This window comes from Drosophila erecta, unplaced genomic scaffold (assembly GCF_003286155.1).
Source record: "Drosophila erecta strain 14021-0224.00,06,07 unplaced genomic scaffold, DereRS2 tig00000279-arrow-arrow-pilon, whole genome shotgun sequence".
NCBI lineage: Eukaryota > Metazoa > Arthropoda > Insecta > Diptera > Drosophilidae > Drosophila > Drosophila erecta.
In genome coordinates, this window is record NW_020825216.1 from 680,665 (window position 1) to 696,658 (window position 15,994).

At 42.3% G+C, this 15,994-nt stretch overlaps 1 protein-coding gene across 2 annotated transcripts in view; it reads right to left on the reverse strand.

Moving 5' to 3' along the window:
• Positions 1-371: 371 nt before the first annotated feature.
• Positions 372-15,994, reverse strand: part of LOC6551367 (death-associated protein kinase related) — a 56,062-nt gene continuing 40,439 nt past the window's right edge. For both annotated transcript variants that reach the window (XM_015155418.2, XM_015155419.2), the window contains 4 exons: positions 2,689-2,901; positions 2,447-2,622; positions 2,066-2,384; positions 372-1,631 (listed from right to left, as the gene is read on the reverse strand). In XM_015155418.2, coding sequence (XP_015010904.1) covers positions 440-1,631; positions 2,066-2,384; positions 2,447-2,622; positions 2,689-2,901 — 1,900 coding nt within the window. In that variant the 3' untranslated portion in view covers positions 372-439. The remainder of the gene's footprint in view (positions 1,632-2,065; positions 2,385-2,446; positions 2,623-2,688; positions 2,902-15,994) is intronic.

Below are 15,994 nucleotides of genomic sequence, written 5' to 3' on the forward strand. Positions count from 1 at the left end.
TCCCAGATGCTAAGGCCGTAATAAATTATCTAAATTAAGCTCAAATCAAAATCAATGCATCCTCGTCGTCGTGCCACTTCCACTTCCACTTCCATCTCCCGCTGCAGCACCAATTCCAACTCCACTTCCAATTCCAGTTCAAGTTCCCGTTTCCTATTCCGTTCCATCTCCACCGGCTTCCCAGCGCTGATCCTTTTCCGTAGCCATAGCTCCGCAAATCGCCACTTTGCCACCTAGTGATCCTGCAGCTAGGCGACTCGCAGCCACTCCTCTTCTCCTTCTGCCAGTGGGCGGTGGTCGGGGGAGGCGGAGGCGGAGGCGGAGGAGGGTGCGTCGTGTTAGTGGTCGTGGTGGTAGCCATGGCAGCTGGTGGTTACATGCAGCACAGAAAGCGATGAAAGAAACTTTTGGCATTGCGGCTGGCCCGGCTGGCCCTTAGCTAACAGATGATACCCTGGTCCAGGCTCAAGTTGTTGGTGGCGGCCACGGCAGCGGCATTCTTTGCCGCAATCACCACATGATGGTGGTGGTGATGGTGATGGTGGTGCATGTGATGGTGGTGCAGATGATGGGCGGCACTGGTTGACTTCCCTGAGCTGCTGTTGCTGCTGTTGCTGCTGCTGGCGGAGGAGGTGGCTGTGGCTGTTGCTGTTGCTGGAGCGGCGACGCAGTGGCTCGCCGGCGCTGTGCTGCTGCCCAATCGCTGGCTGTGGATCAGCAGGGTGGCGGTGCTGCCGGATGTGGTGGGACTGCTGCCGGGACTGGGGCTCGGATTCGAAGTGCTGCTGCATCCATTCTGTGGCGTCTGCTTCTTGTAGACCGTGGTCAGCGGCTCCGAGGCCCGACGAATGCTGTTCATCCTGACCGATGTCGTCGTTGGCGAATGCAGACCACTGCTGCTGGTCACCGCACCTCCGCTGCGTCGCGCCACTGCCGAGCCGCTGGAGTCCTCCAGCTGAAATTTCTTCACCAGAGCCTTGACGGAGGTGGCCGAGCCATTTGACTCACCCGTCGGCGTCTTGCGGATCACCTTGGGTGTGGTGGGTGCGTCGGGAAACAGAGTGACTGTGGCCACCACCGTGGCATCCTCGATGCCATTGGAACTGCCCAGCTGGATGGTGGCGACTGGCTTCTTTACAAACGTGGCCGTATACGTGTTCTCCTTGTCCGAATCCGAGGCTCTTCGCGTGGGCGTCACAATCTGGGTGGGCTTATGGACGTGACCATTGCTGTTGCTGGTCAGCGTGTGGATGGCCGTGGTGGTCTCGGAGCTGGGGCTACTCTGCAGCTTGCTGGTCGCAATGGGTATCTTGGAGATGCTGCCGCTACTGTTCGCCCGGTGGTGGCCATTGTGCGTCGGCTTGCTGTGGATTTGTCCGGATTTGGCAAGCTGAAGCTGTTGGACAGGTTGCTGTTGCTTTTGCGGTGCTTCTGTCGCTGGCTCCTCTGCGGTCTGTGCCTCCTCCTCTACATCCACCTGCTCCTCCTCCTCCTCGTCCTCGTCCTCCACGTCGTCGTCCTCTTCCTCCTCTTCGGCATCGCTCTGCGGCTGCAGATAGATCTGTCTGTCCAGGGAGCAGTCGTCCTTTAACCAGATGTGATCCAAGCAGCCAGTGGCATTCATGCGATCGCTGTAAGCATAGTCATGCAAAGTTACTCATTTAAATAAACTCCATTATAAATAAATATTACTATTACAACAATTATAACGATAAATGGCACGTACAGGAAATCCACTGCCTGTTTTATAGACAAGGTAATGAGAGAAACAAAATTTCGAATTCACAGCAACGGAAGTTACAAATTTCCTTTTGGTTAATCGAAAACTTATTTTCAAGAATGAATGCCATGAGGCAGGAACTGCACATTAATCACTCTTGCATAAAAAAAATGCGTAAAAAACATTATTAATCTGCTGACCACAAAATTAGAAATCGGTTTTTTTCAGCAGTTATTCATTTTCAATCTAGAATCACAAACCCATACTCGGATTTCTTTTCAGATGTGTGTCAGCTAAGTAAATTCGAAACATCAGTTTTTCCCAGTGCAAAACCACTAAACTCACTTTGGCTTAATTCGCAATGCGCGACGAATGAAGTCGATGGCCACCGGCGAGACGCCGCCGAATAGGTTGTCCGGAAAGGTGAGGGCGCACTGCGAGATGTTGAGGAAGGTCTCCTGCTTGGTGTCGCCGCCGAAGGGCGAGAATCCGGAGAGGAGCACGTAGGTGAGCACGCCCACCGACCAGATGTCCGTCAGCAGGGACAGCGGCTCGTATTGCAGCACCTCGGGGGCCACGTAGTCCGGTGTTCCGGCCATTTCCCGCACGTTGATGCCCTCGCACACCACCCGCGAGATTCCGAAGTCGCACAGCTTCAATCCGTCTGTGGTGGATACAAGAGATACAATCCATTCAACGGCCTAATCGGTCACAAGGAATACACACCTTCTATGCGCTCGCCGGCGAGCAGGATATTCTGCGGCTTGAGGTCCAAGTGGGCAATGGAGCGATCGTGCAGGAACTTCAGCGCCTTGAGCACCTCGCGCATGCAGTGGCGGGCCTGCGCCTCCGTCAGGCACTCCTCGTTGTCCAGGATCGTCTGCAGCTCACCACCAGTGGCCCTGCGAATGGGGAGTTCCAATGCATTTAGATTCAATGATTCAATTTTGTCTACGTTGTCTACTTACAGCTCCAGCAGGAGTGCTGTGTCCGAGCGCGTCTCGTGGACGGCATTGAGGTTGACGATGTTGTCCTCGCCCTCGCAGAGCATCAGCACCGCGATCTCGTGCTTGATCTCCTTGTCGCTGCTCTGCGCCCGGCGCCTCCGCTTCAGGAACTTTGCCGCAAAGTGCGAGCCCGTGTTCTTGTGAATGGCGCGGCGAACGGCGGCGAATTTGCCCCTGCGAATGGAGATGGAATGGGTACGGTTGGGGATTAGAGCCAGTGGCTTCTGTTACGACCAGCCCACACAGTGCGTGAGCCAGCTGCGATCATTTTTCATTCATAACTCAGGCGGATTTGGCCCGAATTGCGGAGAGAAGAAGATGGAACGATGGCCAGATAATAAACACTACACGAAAAAGCTCAACGTTCCCATTTCATTTCCTCATTTTGATATGTGACCATTTTGCACCATGCTTATATGTAAATATTGTATGCTTTACAGAAATATTTGAAATACGGACATACACAAAATGGCTAATCTTAATGATTACCAATTGCAGAATATTCCAATCGGTGATTGTTTTTTGTCGTGCACAAATCGAACGAAAAGTGACTCAACGCGACGCCTTTTGACAAAGTACGTGCCATAATGAAGCAATTGCGCTTCCGGCAACAGGCAAACTACTAAACAACTAAAACAGCAACGCTATTGCCAACACTTAAAGCAGCAGAACCACTGGCGATGCGATGCGGCAGCCAGAACAGGAGCCAACCCAGAGCGGTGGCCGGGGAAAAGAAGCTTTGGTGACAAAGCTGGCATACCAAATAGTTGACCAGCTGCTTCTCCGACCGTTCAGTGGGCTCCTCCTGCCCCTGTGGGAACCCCAACACCCACCACCAACCTCGTCCTGCCGTGAAGACGATCACGCAAGCCTCGATCGGTTGAATGGCTTGGGGAATGGCTAAAAGGGAGGCACTCTTGTTTCGCTCACAGCCCATTTCAAATACTCTTAGCATTAGGGAATTTGTACATATAGATATTTTTGTTAATATTACTACTGCAATCATTGGTTAAATCCCAACGAAATGATTAAAGGCTTCCTAACTTGACGCAGAGCATGCAAATGATGCCAAATGGCTATCGAGCTAATCGATAGTTTTGTCGATTTTTTCGATACCTAAGAGATCTTGCCATAATTAATATGTTTAAAGTTATATGTATAAAAAGGGAAGTTAAGGCACACGAATAAGTAGTTTCCAGTCATAACAGAGAGCATTACAAAAATGCCCACAGATTGATGCTCAATTTTGATAGTCGCTCGCTGGTCCATTGGCGTCACTTAGCTAATGAGCTCCTACGATCCCAAAAAGGGGCTTCGGCTGGCCATCAATAATGAGTAGCCTTGGACGTCGTCGCCTTCGCCGGACTGGTTTTCTAATTGCCCCCTCCGGCGGAGATCGCCCCTCCAGCCCCTTTTGTGGGCTGTCAAGTTCTGTGTCTGCGTTCCGGCAGCCAAAGTTCTGTCGACCCCCTCCACACAAACTATTCGAGCCCCTGGTAACTGTCCCTGTCTCTCTTTCCCTGACATTGACAACGGACAGACGACAACAACAAACATTGACTTGGACTCGGGCGCTCCTGTCTTTCTATGTCTATTTGCACTCCCGCTTTCTCCAGCTCCAGCTCCTCCAGTGACAGTTGTTGTCTGGTCTTACAGAGAGAGAAAAGTCTGCCAAAAACTATTTAGGGATCAATGTTTGAGTGTTGGATTTGATAAGGAATATATTCAATAGGCTAGTTTTGCAAGTTTGTCTTAGGAATAGGTGTTATCTTACGGGTCTTTTCTTCAGTCTAACTAGCTTTGGTATACAATATTATAATGTCATATGTAGTATGGGGTTTTTATCCCAGTGCAGCCATGACTAGAATCGGCTGCCGTGTTTAGCATTTGGGCCAGTCTGCAGTCTACAACTAAACAAACAACACAACATGCCTGTGTAGTGTTGCGGGTCATAAAATAAAAGTTGTGCCGGCATCAAATTGAAATATTTAAAGCCTGCAGAGGCAACAGTAACATGAACATATGAACATATGAACATATGGAATATGGAAGGAAGTCTGGGCCACAACTCAATTTCCCAATGGTTTCGTATTCATGTTTTTCGTTTGATTTAATTAGCCAGGCGATTTGCATACGCGATGAGAATGAAAATGCAACAATGTTGCGGGATCTACCTGGGATCATGTGGGATTTTTTTTTATGGGGGGAGAAAGAAGCATTCTTGTCAGCATATAAGGATTATTTTTATGCAGGATAGAGGGAAATTAAAACGAGGTGTGTTGCTATTACGGGTCATATAGTTTTAATGCCAGCCCATGGTTAAATTCAATTTGGGGCAGGGTATCAAGTGCTTCGACCATCCAGCCGCAAGCTGTGGCTCTGCATTAACATAAATTTTAATTAAATTACAATTTTTGCACTCCCCTCTTCCCAGCAACAACTGAAACATTGCCTAATTGGGCAAGGTCTTCTCTGATCGTAATAAAGTTATTGCCCTCTTCTACTCTCCTTTTTGGAATTTTATCTGCTGTTCAGTTTCTGTTTTTATTTCTTTATTTCTTGTATTTTTGGTGGATTTTTTGTGGATTTTTTGCTCATTGCTGGTTGTCCGTTACGTAAGACAGTTGAAATGCTTTTGGCATGACTTTTTTGATTGGATGGATGGATGGACGTTTTTGATTTGATTTTGTTTACAGTTGGGAGATAGGAAAGCCATTAACTTAAAGTTAATGGACAGAAAATCGGGAAAATCAGTGGCACAAAGAAGAAATCATTTTAGTTTCCAAAAATGTAAAAAAAACAAAGTGTAATGCATAGTGACTTTTTATACCATTTAATTACTTGCTTTTTTTAAATGTATTATTCTGACAGCAAGTGTTTTTAGTATTTATGGGCACTAAAAAGTGTCCAGCACTTGGTTAACTGAACTTTAAAAGGTCAAGCCCGTTGACGATGATGATATAGGGGCAAAATACGGTGGCTATAGCCGCGAGTTCATGGTTGATCGGTGGCGTAGAATTGAACTGGACACACCCACGCAGCTGTGCCCTTTTTCTTTTTTGGTTGTTGTCTTTTCATATTTTTTTTAAGCTCTCGACAAAACATAATAAATAAATAATAAACGCTTTATAAAGAGATACCCAAAATTCGAGTGTGAATTTTGTTCGGTTTGAAGTGGTGTGGAATCGGAGAAGATTCTAAAATTGGTCAGCTTTGGCAGTTTTCTTTTTGTTTGATCGCCTCAAATGATCGTCGATTGATCGGATCTACATACAAACATGGCATATACAGCCCGCCCCTTTAACCCCTTAAATGCTGATTTCTAGATTCGATCCACCGAGAAGAGAAGAGAAGAGACGACAAGACGACAAACTCAACTGGAGATGGCGACTCTAAAACCGAGACCCAAATAAGGTGGCGTTTAAAAACGCGCACAAAACGCGGCGCGTGCACGTGTCAAGATATTGCCAGGGGGATTATAGAAAGAGGGGGTTCGGTTGCGAGGGGGATTTGTGGGGTTAAGATTTGATGATGGGGGCTCCAAAAAAAAGCAATACTGCGCAATATTTACATTGCCCTTTTCCAGTCATTTACCGCCAGGCTGAGAGATTGGAAAACAATACGCAAAAAAAAAAACGCCAGAAAATTAGGAAAATAATCGTAAAAGTTGCGAAAGTTTTGTGTTTCCTGAAGGTGGCGATTGAAGATGCCCAGAAAGGTACAGTAAACAATACTTGAGTTATTTACTATTCATTTAATATTGCCCAATTCGGGAAGCGTACTTTGTTAACTTCTTTGTGTTTACGATGGGAAACTGATCTACATAATGCTTTCGCACATGATTTTTACACACCCACACACTAAGTTTGCTAAATGGTCCTTTATTTGAACATTAAATGGGTGAGTTTTCCGATGAGTGATCTGTGTGATGGCTTTTTCGCTTAACTATCTACCTCGTAAAACAAATCACCCGCAAAAATGTGCAAATAATTTTCAAGTACCCCCTCGTCGCTTTTCTTGTTTGGATTTTTGTTTACTCGCGGCTCAATTAAATAAACAACCACACACGAAGAGCCAGAAAAGAGTTGCCTCTTTAATTTTTCCTTTAGCAGATTGCAGATCGCATTGTTTAATTTGGTTTCTTTATTCGTTTTTTCTGTTTTTTTTTGGTTTCTTTCGGTTGTTTATGGCATTTTAATTGTTTTCGCCTTTCGCCGGGCCGCTCGTGTTTACGCATTCCACCTCTTGAGCGGGTCAGTTTTGGTTTTGGTTTAGTTGTTTGGCTTTTGGACTTAGTCGGCGGGGTGGACTAGCGATTAGGCAAATATGTAAACCAAAATCCAAACAAACAAATAAAGAAATAAACAAGCCAGCAAATAGAACACATCAAACAGAACAGCTAGCAGCTGCAGTCGATTGGCAAATCGCATTGAGATCGTTGTAATTTCAAAACTCCCCCACATTTCGATCGAATCATTTCGATTCTAAATCCGATTCCGATTTCAATTCCCATTCTAATGCTAATGCGATGCGATGCGGAACAATGTCACTGGCATTCATTAGCTAATTGGGAATTGCAAATTGCGAATTTAAGAATTTGTTTTGTTAACAAGGTGCAAATTGTTAGGCGGGTGCTGTTTGTTCTATAGCCAAAAGGTTAGCCAGTCGCCCAAAAGCGGCAAAATGTTCATGGGAAATGGTTGAAATATTCGATTCATAACGATTTTGAAGGTTTCGCGCTTTCCCATTCGCTTTAATTATATAACAATTATGAGAGTTTCAATGGTATGGTAATTATAGTTTGCGGACTTTGGTTTGCTGTTACAGTTAAATACAAAAAGTGGCTTTGGCATAATTTAATGGCAAAGTAATTGGCTCAATTGCGTATTTAATATATTATAATTGCTTTCTTCTATGCATTATTTAATTTCTGATTTTTATGAGTGTGCAGCTGCTTCTGATGTCCTTTTAAATTTTATTTAGTTCATTGTGCTTGGTAAACAAACAAGTTGAGCGCCATTTGGTTGCATTTTAAGGAATCGGTCGCTTGAGAAGTCTGGCTATATATAATGGCCAACCTTTCCAGGTGCCCAGATATTTTTCCTCTTTGTGGCTTTACAATAACATTTTTGCAACTTGCACTTCTCGGCGGCCTGAAGAATTTCAGCTTCCTCTTCTTCATTTGGCCAGCATCTTCGACGTTTTCTTTTCTCGAGGTTTTTCTTATTTTTTTTCCTTTCTTTCCTATTTTTTTGTTGTATTTCTGCCTTTGATGGTCTGGGCCCAAAGTGCATCTAAGTGTTGTTGTTGCTGTTGGGCTGGATGGATGCTTTTAGCACAGTGCAGCGAAAGAAAAGGACGGGTATGTGCGCATGGAGCAGAAAGAGAGAGAGACGGCGAGTGCAATGAACCAGGAGTGAAGTGCAGAGTGGAGTCATCATCGTCATCGTCATCCTCGTCCTCATCGCCCCATACCCATAGCCATACCCATACCATACCCACACCATACCTATACCCATAACCATTCCCATCCCCATCCCATCCACATCCACATCCCCATTCCCAATCACATTTAACGTCAGGCCAACTAATAGTTTTCTTTTTTGACTGACTGTTTGAAAGGTGACTAACGAGACAAGAGACATTCATGCACACAGCCAAAAAATATCACTGAAATGATGCAACAAAAACCCAACAGGATATCTCTCGATATAACAAGACGAGTATCTTATGAAATTAGATTCAACAGTATCAATTTGATCATTATTTACATATATAATTATATTTCAATATATTGTACAGCTGCGACTGTTCTCTCAGTGTGCTGGATTGCTTCTAATGTGACAATTAAATTTGTCAGGAAATCCAAGCATTGCGAAGAATGTGTGCAAGCAGTGCATTGCCCAGAGGAGAAATGCAAGAATGCCGCATAAAAGAGACAGCCTGCGGGCGTGCAAAAGAGACAGACCGCCGTACTTACACATGCATATGGTATATGGTACATGGAGGAGCAGAGCAGCACTGACGAGATGGAGGGCCCATGCGTCACGATAATATTATTAAGCTGCAGGGCAGCCAGTGCATCCAAAGTGCTGGGGAGGATGGGGTCCCTGGAGGCGGAGGATGGGGAGACAAGCCTCTTGTTATGCAAATAACAACACAAGACAAACACCGAAGCGGTGGACGGGGCATCGAGGTGGTTCTGATTAGGTTTTTGACCCACAAAATGTCAACAAACCAAGGCAAGGGCAGTTTCCACTGAAGGGAAAACGAACAGACGGGGCCAAGCGACTAGGTCTGAGTGCCAAACATTAAGGATAAGTCAACATTTGGTATTCCGAGTTGTTGTAAACCACAAAATGTATCTCAAAGCAAAGGTCATTTGACTTTATAAAGTAAAGTACTTAACAAAAAGTAAAGTTCTTATTATTAAATCTTTACCGTTTGTTAGGTAGATTTATCTGCTCACTTATTTCGAAACTTGGTGAGCCATCGATGAATTTAAATCGCGTTTCTTTTTATTTTTGCTCGGCCTTTGTCCAAATCAAATTTCATTTCCCGTTTGGCCAGCTATCAGAATAAATCACAGATCCGAAACCCACTCGAGTATATGATTTTGCAATATGTTGTGCGATGATTATGATATTGTATTGGCTTTTCGTCGGGCACTTTCCAATTTGCAAATTGACATCAATAATTTCCGTTAAATGTGCCAATTGTTAATGCGTCTTAGAGCCCCCGGTTGGTGGCTTTTTTCGACGATCGCTTGGCCATTTTTGGTCAGCTTAAACACAAAAAAACCATCGACTATGACTGGCGAAGCGGCAAAAAACGCGAACAAATCGCGTGGGCGTCGCGCGCGCTTTGTTTTTAATTGTGGACAAATTTGGTCAGAGCTTAAAGGCAGCCAAGCGCGTGTGTATGTTTGCTTGTGTGTTTTTAATTCGTTTAATAATTTTGCGTTCATTTTTGCCGTATTTCGAGTTTGTGTTTGAGTTTTGCCATAGTCAAGGATTAATTTCTTTGTGTTATTTCATTAATTTGCAGCTTTGTTTGCACTTGGCACACACACAAAACTCAAAAACCCAGAACAGATGACAACATGCTCTGCATTTTTTGCGCCTTGCATTTCGGATTTTGCATTATGCATTTCCTTTTCAATTAAGAGCGTGTCAAAGCCCCCGAGACGAGGGTTTGTCAACAGGGACAGGTTCATAATAATCGGGTGTCCTGGGTGCTTTTGTTTTCCCTGCTTTTGTTTATATTTAATTCATGTTTTTCCCTCCATTTTTTCTGCATTATTTTGTTTATCTGCCCGGGCGGAGAGATTTTGCCTTCGCTTTAAGCACTTGACATTATTACGAGAAGCTTACAGGCAACAAATTTGCGCACTCATATGCAGACTCATGCAAAAGAGCCTGCAATGTAGGTGGTGTAAGTGCGTACAGTAGGTGTCAAAAGTAAGGGATCTCTAGGATCGCACTTAAATGATATTTACTGCCCCCGAATTTTTCTATACAGAGATAATCTTTAATATGTAGCCAATAAAATATCTATTTATTGATTGAACCCCATTTGATTTTGCGTCTATATTATTATTTTATGTGAACATAGTTTAGACGTCATAGCAAATGCCAAACCATTTTTGGACGTAAATGTATGCAAATGTGTATTTGATTCAGTAGGAGAGCTGAATTAATATTTGGCTAGCCGATTTCCATTCGAATGTTAATTGGAGATCATAAAAAGCAATATTTGATAGCCTTTGCCAGCTCCGAACGTAGACTTTACTTTAGCCACCCACTGTACAGTATCCATCATGCTATTCTTGGCACCCAGCATGCAGCCGTATCCTTTTTCCACCCACTCCCACGCCCACTTCTACTCCCATTTCTTTTTCCGTTTCCGTTTCCATTTCCATTTCCCATTTTCCACTTCAGCTTGACACATTCAGTCAGTCAGTCAACGGAAAGAGACGGCCATACGTGGCTAGAAAGAGACGGGCGCAGGGCCATCGACACCCACTTGAAAATGTGTCAGGCTCGTTAGCTTAGTTGGTTTTGGTTTAACCCCGATGCTTTTATCCCTTTTCAGCTTCCGTTCGGTTCGCTCACCTATTTTCGAGCTTTCTCAGCAACTTTTAAGCGGCTTTAATTATGATAAATTAGCTTAGCAATTGCCAATTGGCTGATATAGCGCACACAGCTGCCTGTTTCACTGTGCACTTCTCCCCACTTCGATTTCTGTTTTCCACAGTCGCCCCCAGTCGTCTCGCACAATTGATCTGAGTTGGCATTTGGCCTGCCTGATATCCTTGAGCTGCCAGTGGCTATTTCGTTTTACTTCCATTTGTATTTCTTCTGTATCGACTGTGATTGGCTGGCCATTGATAAGACGACGCATTCCTCGAGTTCTTTGGTGCCGGATCACAAGACATGTTGACTTGTTTAGCGACTGTCGACTGTAGTTGATTGCAGTCGAGTGCAGAAATTGAAAAAACGAACCCAGTGCTGGCCAGTATTGGGGAACTGTGGAACTTGTGGGGACGCGGATTTAGATTCAATGCAAGATGCAAAAGTATGGAGTAGGGGCACATGAGTATTTGCCCAGCAAATAGGGGTTTATATCATCCTTATTTATTGCATTTTAAGGGCTAATCTTTGACTTTTCCAACCCAAACTCCACGCTAGAACTAGTTACCAGTTGTTCTCCAGCAGCCAACACGGCACAAAACTCCCATTCCATGTGGCAGCTGTGGGGCTAATCTCGGGGCACATGCCACCAGACAAAATGAATTTATTGGCAGCCCCAAGAATCACAGCACCATGGACAAAAACAAAGTACAAGAGAATGAGACTGCAAACACAACATTGCGATTTGTTTGCCGATATACGTATGTATTTATGCGAGTACATACTCGTACATATATAGATATGGGCACTCACATGTGCTGACCTTGCGAACATAAAGCATAGGGCGCCCAAGAAGGGGGAAGACGATTCGAAGAGCTATATCTCTCTGGCTCTCCAGTCGAATATCATCGGTCGTTCCTGGGGCTGGAAATCATTTTGTCGCCGTTGTCCGTTGGACACGTAAAAACTGCTGTCGCGGGTTGCAGATAGCACGAAGTGCACGGAACACGCATTTAACATATTGTATATGGTGTACTGTACGTGTCATCGGTGCAATCAAGGCCTCCAGTCATGCCCGATGCAGCCAGAGAACTATATAATGCCCTTGCCGGTGTAATGTGCCTCAAAGACCGCATTTCGTGGGTTCTTGGGTTCCTAAAAAACTCCAGAAGAGTCATACCTGTGCTGCTGGTGTTGCCAATTCTCAGGATTGTACAAAACATGGTAAAACATATCCTAGCCTTATCCGTATTTGGCATTTCTGTAACGCATAAAGCATCTCCACAATACGACATAGCTTGAGCCAACATCAAGTTATTTCATTTGGCCAAAACTTGATGCTGCCTTATATTAATGTACCCATTAATCTCAGAGTATTTAAAGCCTCAGCTCGCGGAGGTACATTTATTTTGTTCCCAACTTTATGCTCATTTATGTGGCATGTTTTACTTTTTGATTTCCTGTTGTTGTTGTCGCTTCTTCGATATGCGGATATGCAGCAGGAGATGAGGAATTATAAAAGAAAGACGGGCTGATTTTGCATGCAGGGCACAGCGAGAGATGGGAATTTCTTAGGAAATCCAACTGGCAGTCACCACAAATTATGATTTCTCGTGTTTAATTGTCGTGGCAGCTGGCGACGAAGGTCGCAGCCTGGTTGTTGTTTTCTTTAAGCCGCTTAAGAGGTTACATAAAAATCGGAATTGAAACTGAACCAACAAAAAAAAAATAAAATAAAAAAGAGCATATATGCATGTGTATACATATATAAATGAGGAAAATAATAACAATAACATGAAAAGATATGTGGACTAACGGCCTGAACTAGTTTTATTTCTTGGTTAATTCGACTGGTTTTCGCGGCACAAGAAAAGCGCAGAGAAAGGGCTTTCTTAGAAGAGTGTTGCTCAAGCTGCAGAATTATGTCAAGTCCCCAATTTGTTAACCCCTTCCTCACTCAACTGGTTTTCCTCCTATCAAAGGCCGCATGATTCATTTGTGTTTGTGCATGTGCATGTATGTTTATATTTTGTTCAAGAGGGGGGGTGGTTAAATACAAAATAAGTTGGTTAAATCAACACTTTGGGCTTAGCCCTTGACCTCAACTGCAATTTGATGCATTTTGTTGGCTTTTGGGCCTTTCCCTTTGGCCGGCTGGATGATATGGCGTTGCTGTTATTTCTGTTGCCTTAGCTGTCATTAATACTTTGACTTTGGCCTTTTGTGGTTTAACATTATCCAAACAAAACGCTTTGGCACCCACAAAAATACGAGAGCTTGGAACGAAAAAAAAGATTGCAGTTGATTGACAGAATTGGGACGACAACAAAACTCTTACATCGTGCGGCACATAGCAACAATATGTAAGGCGAACAAAAAACAAAAATAAAATTAAGTAAGCATTTGAATTCTGCATGCGTGAAACCCAGCGAAGCGTTAAAGTTCAAAGCGTTGGATTACACGACAAAGTGGCAAAGAGCAAAAAAAAAAAAATAAAAAATAAAACCAGGGGCGACTAGGGGTTAAACTGAACTGGGTGGGGGTGTCTGCCTTGGTTTTGACTTTGGTCCAATACAAATAAAAGCACTCATGTAACACACATATGTATACAAATGCACTAGACCAACCCACACGCGGTTAACCCCTGAAAGCTCAAGATTTCTTTAAATGCGGTTTTGAAAAGACCGAACTCTAAACTATTGCGATTACCTCATAAAATCAGCGAGAAGACTACAAATCTTCCGATTCGATTTACGGTTAAGCAGAAATCCTTCCCTTTTCAAATCCGACGATGATTCATCGACCAGGAACGCATTACCTTCTCAGATTCTTTATTCAACTTGTACCTTCTCGCCGAGAGGCAGCAGAATGAGTCACAGTTCAATTAAACGAAAAAAAAGAAAGATGGCCAAGGAAAGAGTTGGGAATATAAGCACAAACTGTGGGATATTGAGTTTAGAAAAAGAGGTTTCAAAAGCTCTAATGGGTAACGATTCACTTCATTGGCATAATCATTACATCATTTTGAATCGACCTCAATGAGGTGTGCCAATCCATATTTGGACAACAATTTTTGGCAAAATTCCATATTTTTTTAATTATTGAAAATTATTTTTGAAGTTGTGGCCAAAGAACTGAATATTTTATGACGAAAAGTCGGGAAAACGACTTTTGGCAAATATTCCATATTTCCAATGGGAATTTTCATCATTAAAGAAAAAAGAATAACTGTTTTGAGCAGCTAATTACCAATGCTAACGACCCCTATCACTTTTTGACGGATTTTGGAAAATTAATTTTTGGGTCCATTTTCGCATTTTTTGTAAGGGGTAACATCACCAAAATTTGCGAAAAATTGGAAAAAATTAGCGTTTCCATTTTTGAACGCAGTTCGATTGGAAATTTAATTACGAGCTCAACGAGGTATAACATTCCATATTTAGACAATTATTTTTGAAGTTGTGGCTAAAAAACAGATTATTTTATGACCGAAATTTGAAAAAACGGATTTTGGCAAAAATTCAAATATTTTTGATGGGCATTTTAATCATAACTTGGCTAAAAATGATCGTAAAGAAAAAAGAATAACTGTTTTGAGCAGCTAATTACCAATGCTAACGACCCCTATCACTTTTTGAAGGATTTTGGAAAATTAATTTTTGGGTCAATTTTCGCATTTTTTGTAAGGGGTAACATCATCAAAATTTGCAAAAAAATTTCGTTTCCATTTTTGAACGCAGTTCGATTGGAAATTTAATTACGAGCTCAACGAGGTATAACATTCCATATTTAGACAATTATTTTTGAAGTTGTGGCTAAAAAACCGATTATTTTATGACCGAAATTTGAAAAAACGGATTTTGGCAAAAATTCAAATATTTTTGATGGGCATTTTAATCATAACTTGGCTAAAAATGATCGTAAAGAAAAAAGAATAACTGTTTTGAGCAGCTAATTACCAATGCTAACGACCCCTATCACTTTTTGACGGATTTCGGGAAATTAATTTTTGGGTCAATTTTCGCATTTTTTGTAAGGGGTAACATCATCAAAATTTGAAAAAAATTGCAAAAAATTTTCGTTTTCATTTTTGAACGCAGTTCGATTGGAAATTTAATTACGAGCTCAACGAGGTATAACATTCCATATTTAGACAATTATTTTTGAAGTTGTGGCTAAAAAACAGATTATTTTATGACCGAAATTTGAAAAAACGGATTTTGGCAAAAATTCAAATATTTTTGATGGGCATTTTAATCATAACTTGGCTAAAAATGATCGTAAAGAAAAAAGAATAATTGTTTTGAGCAGCTAATTACCAATGCTAACGACCCCTATCACTTTTTGAAGGATCTTGGAAAATTAATTTTTGGGTCAATTTTCGCATTTTTTGTAAGGGGTACCATCATCAAAATTTGCAAAAAATTGCAAAAAATTTTCGTTTCCATTTTTGAACGCAGTTCGATTGGAAATTTAATTACGAGCTCAACGAGGTATAACATTCCATATTTAGACAATTATTTTTGAAGTTGTGGCTAAAAAACCGATTATTTTATGACCGAAATTTGAAAAAAACGGATTTTGGCAAAAATTCAAATATTTTTGATGGGCATTTTAATCATAACTTGGCTAAAAATGATCGTAAAGAAAAAAGAATAACTGTTTTGAGCAGCTAATTACCAATGCTAACGACCCCTATCACTTTTTGACGGATTTTGGAAAATTAATTTTTGGGTCAATTTTCGCATTTTTTGTAAGGGGTAACATCATCAAAATTTGCAAAAAATTGCAAAAAATTTTCGTTTCCATTTTTGAACGCAGTTCGATTGGAAATTTAATTACGAGCTCAACGAGGTATAACATTCCATATTTAGACAATTATTTTTGAAGTTGTGGCTAAAAAACCGATTATTTTATGACCGAAATTTGAAAAAAACGGATTTTGGCAAAAATTCAAATATTTTTGATGGGCATTTTAATCATAACTTGGCTAAAAATGATCGTAAAGAAAAAAGAATAACTGTTTTGAGCAGCTAATTACCAATGCTAACGACCCCTATCACTTTTTGACGGATTTCGGGAAATTAATTTTTGGGTCAATTTTCGCATTTTTTGTAAGGGGTAACATCATCAAA